Source organism: Notolepis coatsorum, assembly GCF_963971535.1.
Source record: "Notolepis coatsorum genome assembly, chromosome: 12".
NCBI classification, from domain to species: Eukaryota; Metazoa; Chordata; class Actinopteri; order Aulopiformes; family Paralepididae; genus Notolepis; species Notolepis coatsorum.
Genome location: NC_140176.1, coordinates 75,485,371 through 75,507,870, shown reverse-complemented (window position 1 = coordinate 75,507,870; position 22,500 = coordinate 75,485,371). Strand labels below are relative to the sequence as shown.

At 43.5% G+C, this 22,500-nt stretch overlaps 1 protein-coding gene across 1 annotated transcript in view; it reads left to right on the top strand.

Moving 5' to 3' along the window:
- Positions 1-22,500, top strand: part of vav3 (vav guanine nucleotide exchange factor 3) — a gene marked incomplete at its 5' end in the record, with an annotated part of 236,042 nt that overhangs the window by 85,452 nt on the left and 128,090 nt on the right. Inside the window, 5 exon segments of the mRNA XM_084325889.1 lie at positions 3,230-3,298; positions 9,056-9,159; positions 9,506-9,551; positions 9,553-9,609; positions 9,994-10,089. Of these exon segments, the coding sequence (XP_084182015.1) occupies positions 3,230-3,298; positions 9,056-9,159; positions 9,506-9,551; positions 9,553-9,609; positions 9,994-10,089 (372 nt within the window).

The window sequence follows — 22,500 nt, the reverse complement described above, 5'->3', positions numbered from 1 at the left end:
ATCAAAATAGTACACTGTTAATACATTTAATAAAGTACAACCTACGTTTTGTAAACAACTCAGGTGTGTACTTTAGTATACTTTGATTACACTTACAGCATATCAATGACCACCACACTATTCATGTAATTAAGCACCAACGATACATTGCAAGTATGCCCTCGGAAAAGCACACCTTTAACACACTTGTTATAGCAACAATGTACAGTACTTTCAGTGTAGAAAAATATACTTGTTTTTGACTTGGGTGCATACAAGCTAACAACATAAATTATGTCCATATGTATGATGCACCTACTGTATATCCATAAAGGCTCAGGATGAATAATAAGCCTAACCTCCATAATATATATTATATTACTTTACATTACATTTAAAGATTGTGTGGATGGCTGGCCTTGCCAAATTTTCAATTTTATTATTCGGCAGCAAACACACGCAATATTCTTTACTGGATGGGGGATCGGTCGACTGAGACTCCAGAGTGGTTGCATATTGAGTCCTCCCACTGCGGAAAAACCTCATTGCAAGCTTTGATTAGCTCAGCCCTTCCGTTAAAATTGGATGCATACCGACATAACCCGATTGAGAGTGCATCACTCTCTTAGAATCTGGATACAATGTAGGAAAAGGTTCGGTCTACAATCAATGTCGTCTCGGGCACCAATCCCTTGCAATCATATGTTCCCACCGTCCCTATTGGACTCTGCTTTTAAGATCTGGAGCAATAAGGGTATATCTAATTTTAAAGATCTGTATATTGACAATGTTTTTTGCCTCATTTACTCAGCTGACTCAAAAGCATGACATCCCCCGGACTCATTTCTTCCGCTATATGCAAATTTGTGACTTTGTACGCAACAGATATCCAAAATTTCCCAACATGCTTGAAAAAATAATTTTCGGATGAACAATGGCAATCTATTCTTCGGAATGTTCACTCTTCCTCAATATGTGCCAGACATGGGCTCATACAGTTTAAGGTGCTACACCATCTACATTTCTCAAAGGAGAAGTTGGCTACGTTTTATCCAGGGACAGATCCTTTGTGCAATAGGTGCAAGACGATGACGGGTTCTCTCGTTCATACATTCTGGACGTGTCTAAATTTATATAACTATTGGACATCTATATTTGATACTTTTTCTGCAATATTTGGAACCAAAATTGACCCTTCCCCTATAATTGCAATATTTGGAGTGGCACCAGAGGATATACCTATTCACATAAAACACTCATTATAAAAAAAAAAAAAAAAAAAAAGATTGTGTGGATGAGTGAGTGTAGGGTGTTGCAGAGCGGTGAACTAAACCATAAATAAAAACCCTCCAGCAGGGAGAGAGTCAAGAGGTCAGAGGTCAGAGATATACACCTGGGCCATCCAGCCCACATGTTTAATTTAATTTAATTTCAAACCTTTATTTCCAACTCGTAAGACACTGAGGTTACAATCATTTACAGCAAAGGTGCGCTTACCAAACAAATACAGAGGTCATCAGCAAATTCATACATATTGTATAAGAATATATAATAATAAAAATCAGCTAAGACAGTTACAAGTCGACACACACAGTGGTCAGAGATTATACTTTTAAATGCAGCAAAAGAAGGAAGAGCCTTCAGCTTCAGAGTCAGTTGGAGGGCACTCCAGGTGTTGGAAGAACCTTCAGCTTCAGAGTCAGTTGGAGGGCACTCCAGGTGTTGGAAGAACCTTCAGCTTCAGAGTCAGTTGGAGGGCACTCCAGGTGCTGGAAGTGTCAAAGGAAAAAGCAGTTTTTTGTAGTTCAGAGCAAAATCCCTATAAGACCAGAGTCATTTGGACGTGTGTAGAATAGGTTCCAAGATTCCATTCCAACAGTGTTGTGATGTAAGGGGGAAATGTACCAAATTGACATCAATTAGAAGGACTCTGCCCACCAGCCTCTTGCAGGGAGAGCAAGCCGAACACAGAGTGCCACAGACAGAGTAGGGAGGAGCGTAATTCATATCCACTCAAAAGATTGTGGAATTAATCCAATTACTCTTTCAGATCGCGCTAGAATTCACTGAACTATTCATTTGGATTGGGAACACTTTATCTCTAAGTGAGCTAAATTCGATACCTGCTCACTTAAAGATAACGAATTTAAATAAAAAATTTGTGGATTATAATATAGGGAGACAATGATCCCTTCATACAGTAGATCCCAATATTATTAGCGCGGCCGCAAAAGCCACTGTAAGAGGATTATTTATTATGTGTAATTAATTTTTTAAACGTGAAAAACAGATGCAAAGACAAGAACGTGAGAGAGAAGTAAGATGTGGAGCACTTCACCGCATCTACAGAGGATAAACACCATTAACTGTATCCAGAGCTGAACTAAATCTCAACATTTATAATGAAATCACAGACAGAAAATGTTTTATTTGCTACAGTAATAAACCAAGCGAATGACTTCGCCCATCGATTAAAGAAGGAGCAAGCATTTCATTCCAGAGCAGAAAGGGTTATTAAAGCAATTCGCTTTTAAAGAGAGTAACATAATCTATCACACAAAACAAGAGATTAACCAGGCTTTTTATGAATTGTATAATAAACTCTATAAATCCCACAGTAACTATTCACAAGATGAACTGGATAATTACCTCCAACGCAATAAGCTCATGGCTATGATGGAGACAGGCCTCTGACATGCCTCTCTGTGTTCTTTGCTGACTAAAGCTGTTTGCAACTTGGCACCGTAATAGGCTTTTAAAATGACTTTCTCACTACTGGAATTCTAGAGGGAAATCTCTCTGTCTCTCTCTCTCTCTCTTTTTTTCTCTCTCTCTCTCTCCCCTCCCCCCCCCCCCTCCTCTCTCTCTCTCTCTCTCTCTCTCTCTCTCTCTCTCTCCTCTCTCTCTCTCTCTCTCTCTCTCTCTCTCGCTCTCTCTCTCTCTCTCTCTATCTCTCTCTCTCTCTCTCTCCCCCTCTGTCTCTATCTATCTATCTATCTTATCTCTCTCTGCCTTTCTGTCTCTTTTCTTTCTCTTTATCCCCTCTTTCTCAGTTCAGTGATTTGTTATCATGAATGTAAAAAGACAAAGGTCTGTCTGTCAACCCCCCCATATATTTGCATATCATATCTATCCCTCTCTCTCTCCCTCCCTCCCTCCCTCCCTCCCTCCCTCCCTCCCTCCCTCCCTCCCTCCCTCCCTCCCTCCCTCCCTCCCTCCCTCCCTCCCTCCCTCTCTTTCTCCCCTGCAGCACTTCATGGCTCCTCTCATCATGTTTCTCTCCACGGTGGAGATGGAGAGGGTGTTTGTGAATATCCCGGTAAGCTCCGTCCACAACTTCCTCCTCTGCCGTACAATACAATATGTAGAGTCTCTATGGCAGGGCTGGCCAAAATGGGGCCTGCAGACAAAATGTGTCTTTTGTCCCTGGAATAGTGTGAACTGTGAATCTACACAAATACCACCATGGGGGACTGTATTAAGTATGGCTTCCCCCGTTTATGATGTGTCCTGTCTCTTACCCACAACACAAAGCATTTAACAAACCCTCTTTTGCTGTTAGCTAGCGTTAGCACTAACCAAATGTTAGTGCTAGTTTACTGTTAATCAAACATCATCTTTGATTAACACTAACTAGCATTAGCTGTAACATATTTGATAGTTGACATAGCAAATGGTAGCAAATGTTAGAGCTAATGCTTAACAGACCAAGAGCTAGCTGCTAGATGGACAATCTTTGATGGTTCCCAACAGTGGCGTTGCGCAATATGTCGGGGCCCCCCGCAGGTCAGACCATGAGGCCCCGCCCACTCCCCTAAATCAATAATAAAGTGAGTGCTTTTTTTTTCGCCGCGTGGGAGCAAATTCAAGACACATATTCGGTTGCAAAAAGTGTGTTTCCGTTTCGGCGACTTTATTCCACGCTTTCGGCTTTCCTTTTCTAAGCATTTTCGGGGCTGCATGTGAATGAGTAAAAGTTGCAGGACGCCCAGATGTACCCACGGTAGAAAGCTCGCGTGGAGCCCATAATAGGCTCACTTAATACAGCGTTTTTAAAATCACATGAAATGTTCAGGGTCGCAAGCCGACCTTTTCCCCTCATTTTCGATGATGGAAGTGATTTAGGAAGAGAGGTACCCGTTGATTTAATCTCGTGAGGATCGGGGCAATATTCGGCCCGTGGGAGCACTCGGCGGCTGTAGGCTACTTTTTTAAATGTTTATTTTTTCAGGCATCTTTTGTAAACAGTATAGGGTCAGTAGGAACTGTATAATAATAATATAATATAATCAGGGCTTCAGCAGCGTGGGTGCTGAGATAAGTGATATAATAATAATAATAATAACACTCTCGTTCACTAGAGGAGACCACTGCCCAACTCCGCGCTCTCACGCTCAGCTCTGCGGAGCGACACAAACAATGTAACCGTTTTGATGCATACATGTAACCTGTAGTAGCATACTGGTTATGGCGAATAAAACGTTCTATTCTTCTAACCTGTCTTGCCGGCTGTAGCGTGGCTGGGGGCCTGGCTGGGCTGCGTGAATATTTTAGGCAACCAACTTGTGTTTAGCGTTTCTCTGATTGGCCAATACGCCCATGTGACCACGGCAGCGCGAGAGAGCGGCAGCGCGGAAATAGGCTGTCTATTGCCTCGCGCTGCAGCTCGGAAATAGGCTGTCTATTGCCATTCTCTAAGTCAAACTCTAACCTTAACCAGCTCCTTAACAGCGCCTAAACTTAACCCTTCTAACCTTAAGCAACTCCGAAACAATGCCTAACCTTAACCAACTCCGAAACAATGCCTAAACTTAACCGGCGAAATGAATGCACGTTAAAAAATATTGCCATTCTCTAAGTCAAACTCTAACCTTAACCAGCTCCTTAACAGCGCCTAAACTTAACCCTTCTAACCTTAAGCAACTCCGAAACAATGCCTAACCTTAACCAACTCCGAAACAATGCTTAAAGTTATGCCTAAACTTAACGGCGAAAGAATGCGAATGCACGTTTAAAAAAAAAAAAAAAAAATTGAAGGGAATCAAACTAGCGAGCAACGAGCTGTAGGATCCACAGCCATGCAGATTTGCCAATTGAGCTATTTCTGGATACTGAATAAGGGGCGGTTACTGGCATATAATGAGCTCCGCTCTGCCGCTACGCTCTGCTGCTGCCGCGTCGCCGCGGGGCCGTGGCTAGACTGTTAGGGATTTCCTATCCCTCGTGAATTCTTAATTGATATAGTTGTGGACCAGTCGGCCGAAAGACGAAGCGGAAGACAGAGTATTTCTCAAACGGAGCTTTTATTCATCAGAAGAAGACAGACAGTCACCCCGCGCGGGCACATCACCAGTAGACAAAAGAGAGCCGGAGACAAAAGAGAGAGAACAGAATGTCCATATTACATGTCACTTTATACACTCTTAGAAAGGGGAGGGGGGTGTGTGTATGTCTCTGTGTGTGTGTGTGTGTGTGTGTGTGTGTGTGTGTGTGTGTGTGTGTGTGTGTGTGTGTGTGTGTGTGTGTGTGTGTGTGTGTGTGTGTGTGTGTGTGTGTGTGTGTGTGTGTGTGTGTGTGTGTGTGTGTGTGTGTGTGTGTGTGTGTGTGTGCTGAAAGGAAGGATTTTGCATGTATAACTGCCAGAGAGAGAGTGAACTAGGATTTTGCATGTTCTGCTACATGATTTTGCATGTGTGTGAGGAGGGAGAGAGACACAGACTTCTAGGCATATTCTTCATTAAGGCTTTTAGATATATAGAGGATATTCGTCATCAATGAACTGAAAAACCTATCAATTCCCCCTTTTGACGTTAAATAAAACGTCAACACACAACAGTTCATTGATGGACCTGTACCCGTCGATTGTCACCTCATTACATGCATCACATCCAATACCAGACGGGATAATCAACATCAGGAGAGCAGAGAGAGAGATAGAGGGAGGGGAGAAAGCGGGAGAGAGAGAGAGAAGAAAGAGAGAAACACAATTCTGGCAACCTAACAGAAGATAGCACGTAACCCCGCCGGACCCCCCTTACTCATCACCTAACCCAGAGGAACCCCCCCTCTATTACAGTGCACCCCTGGTCCCGTCTTCTAGGGGACGTGGGTCTCCTCCTGAGCTGGTTCGTCCATCAGGGCGCTTCCTTCCCTCTGTCACAGTGCACCGCCCACCTGGGTCGGCCCCGTCTTCTGGAGGGCAAGGGCTGACCTCCTGAGGTTGGTCCCCGTTCCAGGGTGCGGTCCCCTAGACAAACGTGTCTCCCCTGGTCCGCTGCCTTCCCAGTGTCTCAAACTGTCCTCTCCACCTCTCGCCGGCCGGCCCACCATCACTCCAACTCAGCTCAGTGTCTCTCCTGCGGCCGCTTCCCCCGTTCTAGTCGTGGACGAACTGCGTGTCGTAGACGACGATCAGCGGTGATTGATCTGCGGTCTCCGCGGTGCCTGGCTGCGGTGTTCCTCTCCGGCCTCTCGCACAGCTGCCATCTCCTCCGGTCGCCTCTCATCCTGGCCCGTCTGTCCTTCGTCTCCTCCTGCCTGTCATCCGGTCGTCTGGTGGTCTGGTCACGGACGTCTGAGGGGCTGCTGGTATCTCACCCCTGGTTCAGACGTGCTGCAGACAGCTGGTAGTGACTGCTGGATCCTCTGCACCGTCTCCTCCTCCTCCTCCGCGTCCCCATTCCGTCCTTGGTTGCGGCTGGCCCACATCAATTCTCACTGGAACCTCCATTTGTTAGGGATTTCCTATCCCTCGTGAATTCTTAATTGATATAGTTGTGGACCAGTCGGCCGAAAGATGAAGCGGAAGACAGAGTATTTCTCAAACGGAGCTTTTATTCATCAGAAGAAGACAGACAGTCACCCCGCGCGGGCACATCACCAGTAGACAAAAGAGAGCCGGAGACAAAAGAGAGAGAACAGAATGTCCATATTACATGTCACTTTATACACTCTTAGAAAGGGGAGGGGGGTGTGTGTATGTCTGTGTGTGTGTGTGTGTGTGTGTGTGTGTGTGTGTGTGTGTGTGTGTGTGTGTGTGTGTGTGTGTGTGTGTGTGTGTGTGTGTGTGTGTGTGTGTGTGTGTGTGTGTGTGTGTGCTGAAAGGAAGGATATTGCATGTATAACTGCCAGAGAGAGAGTGAACTAGGATTTTGCATGTTCTGCTACATGATTTTGCATGTGTGTGAGGAGGGAGAGAGACACAGACTTCTAGGCATATTCTTCATTAAGGCTTTTAGATATATAGAGGATATTCGTCATCAATGAACTGAAAAACCTATCAAGACGCAAGTTGGGCGTGGTTAGACACAAGTTGGTTGCCTTTAATATTTAGGCGGCTGGGCTGTGGACGCGGCGCGGCGGCCGTCTCCTGTTCGGCTTTCGCTCTCATCTTGTTTTTCTAAGCACCGCAGCTTGCTTGGATATTTGCGGCGTTTTAACCGGCGCCTTCCCGCTGTGTTTTGAACGCTGCCAATGAACATTAGTTAAGTTTTCAAGTTTCTTTAATAGTTGTCATACAGAAGTACAAAATACTTTCATACAAAATGCTTCTTACTGTTACGCTCCAGAGACTGTGCTAGACAAGATAGTATCAAATAACATAGTATAGCATGTAATTTAGAAGTAGAAAATGAGGTCACAGTGTTCAGTATAGACATATGTACAATGTTCGATGCAGAATAGACGTAACTGAGTTACCATATAATATACAATCCTATGCAGTGTACTAATGTACAGTACTATATAGTGCAAAGCAGAAATGGGATGAGGTACAATTTAGGTACAATTTACAGTAAGGTGTACGAGTTGTAGTGCAATCCGTCATCAATAAATATAAAGTGTGGGGAGTGGGTGCTACAGTGTGTTATCAGCCTAGCCCTATCGCAGGTGAGCAAATCATAGCAGGGGCTCCAGCTGCAGCCCCGCAGACCATACTGGGCTCCACTGTCTGCGCCCTGTTCGCACGCGTTACAAAATCTAAGAGGATAGTCTACAGTGGGGGCGGTGTAAAAAAAAAATATTCGAAAAATAAAGTGTTTTACTTTTTATGAAACGATATTTGAGGAGCCTAATCACTTATAATTAGCTATGGTATTACTATATTCGTAGGTTTAAAATAGGAGATCAATCAATCAAAATATGAAAAGATTCCCACATTTTTGATGAACGACAATATTTCAGTAGGCTAATAATTTAATAGAGCCTTTCATTCACCCTTATGTGTGCCTGTTTTAAAGGAACATTTCATACTCCTTGCTGTTTTACAGGCTGACAGTAGACCCTGTAATGTTACGCTAGTGCCCCTAGTGTAAACCTATGGGCAGAAATAGCTGAGACAAGGATGTAGCTACTGTAGTTAGCTATTTTAACAAACATTCTGTCAGATTATATTCACTGATTCCTAACCGTAGAAGACTAGCGACAGGGCTGGCTAGCATAATGTTAGTTTCTAGCTAATAGTGAGACGCTGACGAACAGTAGAGAGAGGGAAGCCAGCATGGAGAGCGTCTCAGCCAACCAGCGCAAAATAGGAGGCTACGGTTTGTCATGCTATGGGGTGGGGTTTTGAGCTAAACTCCATTGGGAATCATTAGGACACCTTTCAAACATGGATGCAGCCATAATACAGTTAAATACAGCTAGGCTACTTATTACAAATAAAATGTGTGTGACTCAAAACATTTCCTGTTTTTAAATAAAAAAAATTACTTGAATTGAGAGTTGACGTGATAATTTGCTGTATCCGCTAGTCATGTTTCATGAGATCACAGGCGCACATTTGTAAAGAGTGGTTTATTTTCTTGAATAAACAATAAATGAATGCATTTTCAAATAACGTTGTAGCACAATAAATTGTTGTGTTTAAAAATGTTTAAATTAAGCTAGGCTAGCTTGCAGCCGGATAGCTTTCTACTGAACACACAGAGAGGAAATTGGTATCTATTGTTGTCTGACTCTGGAGAAGACGGCAAGCACATTTACCATAATGTTGGCGTGTTCCTTTCAATTCTCCTTGAAGCAACAACAGATCAAATGTTTTTCTAGGTCTTTGAATGTTGTCTCTGTTGTTTTGCAGGACTTGGTCAAAGTTCATAAAAGTCTCCTCGTTGAAGTTCAAGATTCGGTTGTCCACAATAGTGCCCAGAACCTTTACCAGATCTTCATCATATACAAAGAGAGGTAGACTTGTGTTCTGTCTGTCTGTCTGTCTGTCTGTCTGTCTGTCTGTCTGTCTGTCTGTCTGTCTGTCTGTCTGTCTGTCTGTCTGTCTGTCTGTCTGTCTGTCTGTCTGTCTGTCTGTCTCTCTCTCTCTCTCTCTCTCTCTCTCTCTCTCTCTCTCTCTCTCTCTCTCTCTCTCATCTGTCTTTTTCTTTCTTCTCTATGTCGCTCTCACCCCCCTCTCTATCTGTATGTCTGTCTCTTTCATTGTATCTCTCTCTGTTTCTCTAATCCCCCCTCTATTTCTCTCTATCTATCTCTCATCCCTTCTAATTTTTCAATTCATCTCTCCTTTTCTCTCTTCCAGGTTATTGATCTATGGGAAGTACTGTAGCCACGTAGAAACGGCCATCGATCGCTGCTCTGGACATCATCTGTAAAGACAGAGAGGATGTGCGCATGAAGCTGGAGGTACAGGAAGACAGAAGACTTACATAACCGACATTCATTTAAAACCACAAGCGTTTCCACTTTCCACACAAGAGGTTGAATAAACTTGTTTTTAGTACAACAGTATTTTCTGAGCTTGGTCAGAGAATGCCCTCTAGTGTACCCCCAAGGTATTACAGGTGATGACTCCACATCTGCAATATTCTATAGTTACCAACAGGCAAATTGCTACACTTGTACACATAGGGACATTACATCCGTAATTCTCCGTCTTTTATTTAGCCAGGTATTGGTTTAACAACCAATATACATGTCCATACATTTCCACTACCACGCCGACTCAATGAAGAACATGGTGGATTCCTTTGGTCATTGTGATCAGATGTGTTTTCTCTGTGTGTACAGGAGTGTTCCAAGAGGGCCAACTATGGCAAGTTCACACTGAGGGATCTGTTGGTAGTCCCTATGCAGCGAGTACTGAAGTACCATCTTCTACTGCAGGTACAGTACTGATCCCTCCAGCCTCTCTGTCGCTGGTCATTCTATCGAGGGCTATTTGGTCGCTTACATGTCGTCATAAGGCGCATCGTCGTAAGGGGTAGTGTTGTCTTCTTAGCGCCGAGGACCTGTTGTTTTCTTGCAGAATGCTATTTTTTAAGGATACCCAATGCAATACACAGTGTTTTGGACTATATTACTATATTATGTGTTAACAATACCGACCAGGTATTAGTGCCTCGCAAAGTGCAGATAGGAGGTTTTTCCTCACTTCTTTTTATGCAGATAGGAGGTTTTGCTCCTCGGCCATCGATATATTCAACATATTTGCCATCACACTTTTGGATATGTTGCATAGCTGCTGCATTTACAGTAGTCAAATGTGTTTGCTTTGACTGGTTGACTGGATGAGCAAGCCAGGGTTCTACCACTGTGTCTGCCTCAATCACAGCCAGGCACTTGCCTTACTCTTCCTGATCATATTGACTAGACAAAAACAAAATTTCCGTTCTTAATAAAAGTAAATTAAAACACTCCTCTTGCAAATCAAATAGATAGGCTATAGTCATCATTATAATCTGTAGCCAGCCCTCATATGTTGCTCAATCTGTTAGTAGCCAGAAGTCGTTGGCTAATGTCAATGAACAGCTGTCAGCTGTAGCTGGGATCTGTACTGTATATGGTTGCTATGGAGACTGTGTGCACCAATGGCACAATAAGTATGAATGCTCAAATGGCCATTGGAGTCATACAAGACTTTCACCATGACTCCAGTCGATGAATACGAATTAGGCTAGTGGAAACATTGAATTGAATGTGAAATGGATCATTTGCTGCTTGCTTGCTCTGCAGCTTTTCTTTAGTTTATTTCTTGTATTTCCATTGACTTTCATTTGGACAACACATTTATGATTTACATCAATCTAATATACTACACTATTATTTATTGGGTTTTAAAACATTGAAATGGCATTAAATGTAGTACAGAACACATTATAGGACTTGCGACTTGGCTTTAACTGATCACTGTAACTTGGGACTCACTGTAACTTGGGACATTCAGTTCAGCATTTGAAAGTACTGCAACATCCTTCAAACCCTATTATTTTGTCTTCTTTGTCTTACCTGCTCCAGGGGCGACCATTATGGCTGGCCCAGGGCTCCGAGCCCTCTGGTGAAATGCCTATGTGTGTCTCATAATCCAAATCACCCTCGAGGTCACACTGTTATACTGAATCATCTTATACGATTCTCTTCGGCACATGGCCTGTGGCCTCGTACGACCGAATCACAGCGGTGCTGATATTCTTATAGCACATTATGATTTGTCTGTTTATTTCGTCATTTATTTGGCTCCGCCGACACAAATAGTTCCGTGACTGGACTGCGACTGGGCTGTTGCAGAGCAACCCGTACACCCCCCCCCCCCCCCCCCCACCCAGTGTGCTACTTTGTGTCGATCCACACGTTACATCAGGCTTCTTTCTTCTCATCCAGGCTTCTTTCCTTCCCTTTGTCCTCTCTTGACCACCATTCATAATTCAACTCAAATGTTATTTGCGGTGCTCAGTTTGTCACCATCTAAGACAGATAAACGACGGTTAATGTAATTAACGGTTATTTATTTTTAGAACAGCTGCAAAGCGGAGTGATACATGTATAGTAACAAAAATCCCATGCCACTGTATCATCACTATTGTCCAATCAAATGACATGGTCGGAACTAACTGTTGTATATTAAGACATATCCTCCTCATTATACTGAGTGTAACGTGACGACTGAGTGATCGAGTCCTCTTTGAAATATCCTCAGTGAAGGAAATGTAATGTGGAAACCAGTCAGTGTCGTTCTAATTCACTTACGCAGGGTGGTTTTAATGAAGATCACAGCGAGCTGAGAGCCTTTATTGGCTGAGCCATCTGACTGACAGTAAATGATACAGCCCCGCCTGGGAGCTTTGAATCACCATAAGCCCTTTCATTGTCAATCAGACTCAACTTGTTACCGAGCTGGGCGACTCACACTGCACTACTCACTATCTCCACCAGGGGATCTCTTGTCACAGGTTTAAACTTTTCAGGCCCCATAAATTTTTCTGTGTCTTTTGGCTTCGGGACCTCTCTTAGTACAAGAGACACACATAACTAGCATACAGTAAAGAAAACGGTTGTGTTTTGTGTGTGTGTGTGCGTGTGTGCGTGCGTGTGTGTGTGTGTGTGTGTGTGTGTGTGTGTGTGAGTGTGTGTGTGTGTGTGTGGTGTGTGTGTGTGTGTGTGTGTGTGTGTGTGTGTGTGTGTGTGTGTGTGTGTGTGTGTGTGTGTGTGTGTGTGCATGTGTGTGTGATTAACCAAGTCCATATGATCCAAATGCAGGACAGCGTGTCGATTTTGCGGGACATTTGTTGAAATTGCGGGACAGTAATGAATATGTATACAATAATCATGTTTACATAATGTATTTAATTGCTTATTTTACTCATAATCACTGTATAGAAGAATACCACAATCCAACATGCTGTTAAATTACCTACCGACTCCTAGCGGTTATATGGCTATAGAAGTGCACATGTATTACATTGTCTACACTGGTAGTGGCTTCCTTGATTCTAAACCTTGTGCAGAACACTACAAACATTTAATTTTTAATTCAATGATAATCTGACAAAAATGATAATACTTTTTAATACTTTTTTTTTTATATACATTTCATTTTTTTAAAGTTTAATTAACAGGTTAAATGTAAATGGGTATATACAGGATGAATATAATAACATGAGCATTAGTAGGCCTGTGTTATGGCCTAGAGTGTTATCCTCTAAGTGAAATACATATATATACTAATGAAAACAGCAGTGAACAACAGGAAACAACTATATATACAAAATATATCTTATGGGGAACAGTAGGCTAGGCTAAGCAAATCTTCGCATTGCACGATTTGCATCTTAAACATAGAAATGTGCCTCTGAAATTTTTAGCACCATGGAGAGCACCATAGTGCCTAGTGCTTGAGGAATCTATATTATTACTGGACCGTGCAGCTTCTAGTAAAGCCTTCTGACCAAGAGCATATTATAAAAAGCTGCACATGTGAGAGAGAAATTAGTTTTGACTTGTATTTCGCTCTTCACAAGCTCCACGCTGCATCTATTTCTCTGTCGTCCACGCGCCGGTCATGAGGGAGAACAACCTCTCTACGAACGCATTCGCGACCGGGATGCTCAGTAAGAATGAAGCCAGCTGGGTCAGGTTGGGGGTCTGGATGTCCTTCAACAGCAGCCCCACTTCACTCCAACAGTCGCCTCCATCTCCACCACTTCCTTTAGAACGATTAAACAAAACTCCTCGAGAGCGCATCCATGTCTAACAATAAGGGCTTCAGCTGTAGCACACAGGTCAGTGAAGCTGACGTTTCTCTTTAGAGACATGACAGAAAGAGCCTTCAGATCATTCTCATCGGAGAAATCGAAACCACTTCTCGAGGTAGACGATGGCAGACCTGTGTAGAACGATGTGAAGTCTGCTCTGTCTTTGCCGCTCTCGCATCTGGGAAGTGGCGGAGAAGGACACTGGCCTCTGTTCCAAAGAAGGAATCTGTGAGCCTTTGCTGGAGTTTCCCATGCAGGGTAGAGAGGATGGGGTAGACCTCGCATACAGTCACGTCATCCCCCAATAACCAATAACCAATAGCCAATAACAGCTTGCATAATAGTACCTGGCACAAGCTGTTTGTGCCGCGCAACTTGAGCGACCGGAAATAAACAGCTCGCGCCAGGTATATATATGCGCTTGTGCTGGTTATACTATAGGCTATGTTACATAACGTTACATATGTATACTTGCAGTGCGTGCATTAGTGCATGTTTTGGGGATTAATGAGAGGACAAAAACAATAATATAATAATAATAATAATAATAATAATAATAATAATAATAATAATAATAATAATAATTAATAATAATAATAATAATAATAATAATAATAATAATAATAATAATAATAATAATAATAATATGTTTATTGCGGGACACTTATTGAAATGCGGTACATTGTTCTTCTCTTGCGGTATGCGGGACAGAGGGCTGAAATGCGGGACTGTCCCGCACAAATCGGGACGTTTGGTCACCCACCTGTGTGTGTGTGTGTGTGTGTGTGTGTGTGTGTGTGTGTGTGTGTGTGTGTGTGTGTGTGTGTGTGTGTGTGTGTGTGTGTGTGTGTGTGTGTGTGTGTGTGTGTGACGTGTGTGTGTGACGTGTGTGAATACACAGTGAGTGAGAGCTGTGTACGGACATAGAGGCTGTCGTCCTTGACTGGTCGCTTCAGTTCACCTGCCCACCACCATCCTCATATCTCTCTCTCTCTCTCTCTCTCTCTCTCTCTCTCTCTCTTCTCTCTCTCTCTCTCTCTCTCTCTCTCTCTCTCTCTCTCTCTCTCTCTCTCTCTCTCTCTCTCTCTGTCTCTCTCTCTTCTCTCTCTCTCTCCACCTTACCTGTTGTCATTGCATTGTATTCCGCTCAGTGGGTCAGGGTGGTGAAGAGGTGGTGTGTGTGTGTGTGTGCATACCGAGGTCTCCTGACTAGACTCACCAGCCACCCAGAAGAGGGGTGGGGGGGGGGGTGGGGGGGATGTCAGGGGGATTGACGGGTAAAGGAAGAGCCCTCTGCTCCGCTTCACTGGAGTAGGAGAGCAAGAGAGAGAGGGAGTAGGACAGAGAGAGAGAGTGAGAGAGAGAGAGAGAGAGAGAGAGAGAGAGAGAGAGAGAGAGAGAGAGAGAGAGAGAGAGAGAGAGAGAGAGAGAGAGAGAGAGAGAGAGAGAGAGAGAGAGAGAGAGAGAGAGAGAGAGAGAGAGAGAGAGAGAGAGAGAGAGACAGAGACAGAGACAGAGACAGAGACAGGAGAGTACTTGTGGTGGAGGGGGGGGGGGGGGTGTATTTGTTGATGGTTGGGAGCGGGTGGGAAAAGTACATCATTCCTTTCAGTAGAAGTAACCTGATAGAATTACTCTGGTCAAAGTACTGCACTATATTCAAAAGTCTTAACGTGAATAGTGATAATTAAAGCAAAAATAAAAGTATCCTGTTAGGCCTGTTGAATGAAGTATCAGAAGTCAAAGTATACATTCTATATGGGTGTTGTTGTGTTTCTTGTGCTTGGATGGTCATGGGGAGGAAGAGTGTTGAGGGGACAGAGAGAGAGAGAGAGAGAGAGAGAGAGAGAGAGAGAGAGAGAGAGAGAGAGAGAGAGAGAGAGAGAGAGAGAGAGAGAGAAAGAGAGAGAGAGAGATATTTAAAATTTTAGAAAAACATTTATTACATAATTCTCATTACAATGTGTGTGTCAATACAATTAAATAACTACACATTATATCGGGCAACATGTGTCCCCATCATACTTAAAACCACATGAGATCTCACGTAAAAAAAGTGCATAAAATACAACTGTCCTTCTGCAACACAACAAAAAACGTCATTGAAGCTCCACCCAAACAAAAAAAAGTGTCCATATCTGACTCGGTACCGTCTAGGCCGATGTAGTCCGGCAGGGTACATTCCTCAGAAATCGAGAATATGTGTCGCAATTCAGGTAATGGGTCAAAATAGAAATATTGCATTTTTGACTGCTTTGAAATCGTCTTTATCTTATTCCTTATTTGCCAAACCTAAATACAACTTGTAAATGAGTTAATTATTGTTAGATAGTTCGACAGTATTGTCTCTCATACTGTGGCAAAAACTACAAGCGAGGGCTTACGCTGCATGGTCTGTGCGCGTGTCATGCATTAATCACAGGTACTTAACGAGGTGTTAAAAACACACACAAGGACACAAGCTCTCCTTTCTTAGCAGAGAGAAGGAAAATGTTAATGCACTTATCTTAACGTTATAAGTTATAGCAACTTAACTTGTGACAAACGCAGTGTCTATATTAAAAGACCTTCATCATAAAACGCGAGTCGGGACTCGGGTGTATTGTCATTAAACAACATTAAAACACATTTAGAATGTCACACATTTTATGAGCGAACGAATTTCGTTCGAGTGGATTTATTGAAAACCTAATGCCATAAGAAAGAAAATTCATTCAATAGGGAAACTCAAAGAAAATAACAAACAACTTAGGTATTATATTTCGTCAGCATTTTCCATACAGGCGCCTTTCAAGATGCGCTATTGGTCAGGACAGGCCGCCACGGCGGTGATGTCATTAAGTTGATGGCTATTGATGGATATACACAGCGTTTTGACAGGCCGCCACGGCGGTGATGTCATTAAGTTGATGGCTATTGATGGATATACACAGCGTTTTGACAATGCTCTGCTGATATGATATTTTGCGCGAGTTGGGCGTTTTATTTACTTGATCACTGTTCAGAGTTCAGATGCATGCTGAATGGTGCGTTTGTGTACGAGCAGCTCATGTGAGCTGCGGTTTTTCCCTCCCGTCTTTTAGAAGCTAGTGATACCAACAATAACACTATGTTATGAATTATCTCTCACAGTTAATTCAAGCGGGCTACGTGAACTATCAGCCACTGCTGTGTGACGAGGTTTGGTGTTTGTCACCTTCCCCGCTTACATAGCAGGGAAATATAATATAATATAATTTCTTGTCACTCACAACCCATGCTGTTCCTCATACTAGCACTGGATAGTTAACCACAAACTAATGCAAAGTCAAGTCAAGATACTCCTCTTCAACCTCCTTCCTAAAAATATAGTCTGCTCTGGTACACTACTGACATTTTAAGACCACTTATTAAATGAAAACAGACATAACCCTTTCATAACCCTACCACACTACAGAAGGTTAACTCTTTCACTACCACACTACAGAAGGTTAACCTTTCACTACCACACTACAGAAGGTTAACCTTTCACTACCACACTACATAATGTTAACCCTTTCACTATCACACTACAGAAGGTTAACCTTTCACTACCACACACACAGAAGGTTAACCTTTCACTACCACAGACATAGAAGGGTAACTTTTCACTACCACACTACAGAAGGTTAACCTTTCACTACCACACTAAATTACATAAACTATCATGACTTTTCCTTCTATGGGTGTGTGTTTGCAGTGCCACAAGACAGAGTCATTGTCATAACAAAAGAGTCTGCACTAGAACGTGGCCAGGTGTTAATTGCCCCCAGAGAGAGAGAGAGAGGGGGGCCATGCAGGATTACAATGCATTCTGGGTAGGGTTGTAGTTGTTTAACACTAAGTGTAAAACTTTCAAGGCCATTTTCTCTGAATACGTTTTGTGATATCACCATGATTCATAGGAAGTATCGTGAAACGTATCCCACCAAAATGTTCAAGTGATGGCTTATTTTGAAGGTATGAATCTGTACTTTCATAATATGTAAAAAAAAAAAAAATTGAAGTTGCCTCAACAAGTCCATACTATCTACGGCTAGTCACATATTTCCATTCAACACATATATCTCAGCAAGAACAACATATGAGCAACCCAAGAAGGGTCCTGTTAGTCCAGTTTTGTCAATTTTGATATTCAGCGCATGAAACAGATCCCCCTCATCAGGACCCTCCGTTCCACTGAAATAGTCCTGCAACAGGTCTTGTCCCCCGATGCTCCGCGCTTCAGTCCAATCGTTCAAACAGACTCTGTTGTGACAAGCTGTCCTTAGCCCCAGTAAAGAAGCCACTTCCTCTGTGTGGTGAATTTCTGACCCGGCTACATCCACTACATTTTTCAGTTTCACTGTCCCAACTGAGTGCAGATGTTGTCCAAGCCCAGGTCTACTACCTTCCTGAATGTCCAGCCGTGCTCCATACATCAGAGGCTCCTCCATACAGTTAGTTAAAAACATAGACTTTAAAGGTTCAATATTGAGTGTGGAAAACATGATATCACTCATAATCTTCAAAACAACAGATACAAAAACACAGGATCCGTCCTAAAATACTTGGATTCTGTTTACCTTCATTATCCGTTTTATTGAGCTTCTGTACAATTTTTCTCAGTCTAAAAACTTCATGGGAAGCGTACCCCCCATTGTTTTTCAACCTCATTTGAGTTCTTGCTGAAATAATAAACATCTCCTTATCTTAAAAAAAAACTCCAACTTTGACATTCTTCATGTTTTTTGTTGTGTGCAGGAACTTCTGTATCTGCCTGACTGCATAATGTTTTTTCTGTTGTGAATCAGACACGTGAGAATCATTGGGAAACTCATTTCCCTCAGAACTTGTGCCCTCCTCATCCTCGCCCATGCTGGACTGAGAGAAAACTGTGCCTTCTACATCCTCCTGACTCTCTTTGACCAAACTTGTCACTCCTTCTTTATCCTGAGAGCCACTGTTGCCACTTTCTTTTTCCTTTTCAAATAATAAAAGTACATTTTCCCCCACCCCTCCATCACTACTTCCCACCACGTCATCCACTGTCTGACTGTTTACATTGTCTACCACATTCGTTTTTTTCCCTATTACTTCACTGTCACTTGTCATATTTTCCTTATCTCTTTTCTTTCTCCGACGCGATGTTGGGCGGACCAAAAAACCTCTGCTCTCCCCTGTTACCTCGCCACTGGTTGAAGGGGGAGCAGCGTCTCTCACGCCTCCCTCCTCTGTACCTGCTGCACTACCCGCAGCCTTGCACTGCTGAGACCATGCGTCTCTCACTCCCTCCTCTGTACCTACACTACCACTGGTTGAGGGGGAGCAGCGTCTCTCACTCCTCCCTTCTCTGTACCTGCTGCACTGCTCACAGCTCTACGCTGCCACACTCCTCCCTCTTCTGTACCTGCACTGCGTGCAGCGCTGCGTTCCTCCCGGGGCTGAGATTGTGCGCCTCCCACCTCTCCCCTCGGACAATCGTGCACCATATGTCCCTCCTCTCCACACTTAAAACAATTTGAGTTCACAAAAACGACAGTCAAAATCATCAACTCTTAATTTTAAAATCAAATCAAGCTCTTCTCCGTTGTTCTCGAGAATCATTAAAACCTGGCGTCTATGTGAGACAACATGTTTTAACAGCGGAGATTTGCATCCAGATGACAGTTTCCTTATCGGGGAAATGATCCTCCCATGTTGTGCAAGTTGATGTTATGTACCATGAGCTTGATCACTCATGTGTCACTGGGCATGCAGGTGAGGGCTGCTAATTAGCTAATTACTGCTGATTGGATACCTGCTGGCAGGTTAAAACCAGTCTCTGAGACACACATGCACTCTGTCTGTGGCTAGAGGGAGAGTTGTCACGTTCTCCCATTCTTTGTTCTTTAGTTTGTATCAGTATTTCATTGTTAGAGTAGTCTTTTGGAGTTAAACACAGGTTTTGGTGTCGGTTTGCACATAGGTTGCGTGCCTTTGAGCCAGGGTCGTAACAGTTGACTTATTAGTATTTCGTCACTTATGAATGGCGGGATGTTATTTATATTAATCCTTCTGCCTGGTGTGGAGAGAGGCGCCACGGCAATGAACGCATCATCGATACTAATTCCGGATTCTACCACAGAGTTCACCTTGTCCAAACAATCGAGAAAAATCACCACTCCACCGTTCATTCTCGCAGCTGATTTAACACTTTTATGCCCAACAACTTCAGCTACTGCCAAGCTGCAGTCCTCTACGGACACATTAGAAGCATTAATCTTTACACCATGCTTCCTGCCGAGTTTGGCAAACTCCATACTGGCATCTCACGCCAGCCAGCAGCACAAACTGGCCGACTGCCAAACAAACAAACTCCCCACTTAACCCTGTACACGCCAAACACACAGCAAACTAACACTACACTATAATTACAATATAGCATAAATAAATTTAACTAACAAGATAGATAAAGAAACCGAAAAACTCACTCTACTTTCACGCACCTCCAATCTCCAATCTCCAATCTCGCTCCCAGCATGCACTGAGAGAGAGAGAGAGAGAGAGAGAGAGAGAGAGAGAGAGAGAGAGAGAGATACTGTAGAGGGGGGAAGAGAGAGATAGATAGATCGATAGATCGATAGATAGATAGATAGATAGATAGATAGATAGATAGATAGATAGATAGATAGATAGATAGATAGATAGATAGATAGATAGATAGATAGATAGAGAGATATATGTGATTTCACTTCATTTTACGGTAGACTTATTTTATAATGTGTCCTTAATTACTCTCCAATAGAGTCTAAGGTCGCGTTCACACCTACCCTGTTTGGTCAGTTTTAAGTGAACCATGGTCCCTTTAAATCAATAGTCTGTTTCGTTTGGAGAGGTGTGAACACAAATCAAACTATTGTGAGCACCAAAGAACATGGTCCTCTTGAAAAGTTGGGACTCGGTCCCTTTCAAAGTGGAGCATGGTGCGGTTTGCTGTTGGTGTGAATGCAATCGAACTTTATATAGTACCTAATCTAGGAAGCAAAGTAGCCTACAGTGCATTGTGGGATGAAGATGGACGCTACCTATCATTGACATTACATCATTTACATTTACATTTAGTCATTTAGCTGACGCTTTTATCTAAAGCGACTTACATGTTCTGTACGACAAGCCATCAGGAAGGGCACAACTCTATCAGCTGAGCAACAATGTTCATCAAAGTGTGTTGAGTGCTACAGTGTAGGTTAGTTTATTAGGACAAGTGCATGACAGTAAGTAAGGACAGTACGCTATCGTTGACAGCTGCAGCAATGAGTCGAGGACAGACGTGGGCAAGCGACGAGGTGAAGGCTCTACTAGAGATATGGGCAGAAGATAACATTTCTAAATTATTAGTAGAAACTCATAAAAATACTGAGGTGTTTAAATTATTTAGTGAAAAACTGAAAGAGAGGGGGATCAATTGATCTGGAGAACAATGCCGGTTGAAATGCGGGATTTTCCTGAAAATGATCTGACCAATAGAATGAATGACCTGGGCGACTGCATGTCCTTTGTTTACAAATTAGGTTTGCTCAAAAAAAGGGCTGTGTGAACGCAAACCAAAATCAAACAATGTATCATTCTCACATTTGGTCCACCAGAAAGTGGACTTTCAGATGTGAACATGGCCTAATAAGGCTCTAACAGTGGGAAATATAAAGATGGATTTCACTTTAGTTTTCGGTACAGATTACAAAGGCACCTCCCCCAAGCTGAACAATGATATCTCCCTGGTGAATGAGCTAAATACCTTCTATGCCAGGTTTGAGGCTGTGAATAACAACACCAGCCTACAGACCACTGCAATAGAGAGGGGAGCCACTGCCGGTGGAGACTCAGTGTTCAGGATAACAGAACATGAGCTGAGGAGGACCTAAGTGAATATCAGGAAGGCAGCAGGACCGGACGGTATCCCCGGCCCGTCCTAAAAGTCTGTGCCGACCAACTGGCCCCGGTATTCACTGACATATTCAACCTGTCCTTAGAACAGTCTGTCATCCCCACCTGTCTGAAAAAGTCCACCATGTACCCAAAAAATCCACGCCCGCTTGCCTCAACGACTATCGCCATGTAGCTCTCACCTACATAGCCATGAAGTGCTTTGAGAAGCTAGTGAAGGGCTACATCTGTTCCTCCATCCCCAACAACCTTGGACCCCCTGCAATTTTCATATCGCCCCAATAGGTCCACGGAGGACACCATAGCCCATGTGCTGCACACAGCAGCATCACACCTGGACAAAAGGCAGGGGAACTATGTGAGAATGCTATTCATCGACTACAGCTCAGCATTCAATACCATAGTCCCCTCCAAACTCGTAGCCAAGCTCAGGGACCTGGACTTAAACTATGACCTCTGCCAGTGGGTCTTGGACTTCCTGACAGGAAAACCCCATGTGGTGAGAGCAGGCAACTGCACCTCCTCATCCATCACTCTCAACATAGGGGCTGTGTTCTGAGCCCCCTCCTCTACTCGCTGTACACACATGACTCTGTGGCTCAGCGGAACAACAACACAATTATCAAGTTGGCTGATGACACAGTCGTGGTGGGCCTGATCTATGCAAATGACGAGAGGGCCTTCCTGGAAGAGGTAGAGGACCTGGCGCGATGGTGTTGGGCGAACAGCCTCTCCCTGAACGTCAGCAAAACGAAAGAGATGATTGTGGACTTTAGGAGGTCGGGGGCCAGAGACTACAGCCCCCTCAGCATCGATGGGGCACCGGTCAAGAGAGTGAACAGTTTTAAGTACCTCGGAGTCCACATATCCGAGGACTTGACATGGACCACACACATTGACAGTGTAGTGAAGAAGGCATGGCAACGCCTCTACTTCCTTAGGCGCCTAAGGAAGTTCAAAGTTAGTCAGAAGATCCTCAAGAATGTCTACTTTAGAGAGCATATTGACTGGTAACATCACCTCCTGGTTTGGGAATAGCACCGCACAAGACCGCAGCAGACTACAGAGAGTGGCTCGTTCAGCCGGGCGCACAATAGGAGGTGGGCTTCCCACTCTCCATGAC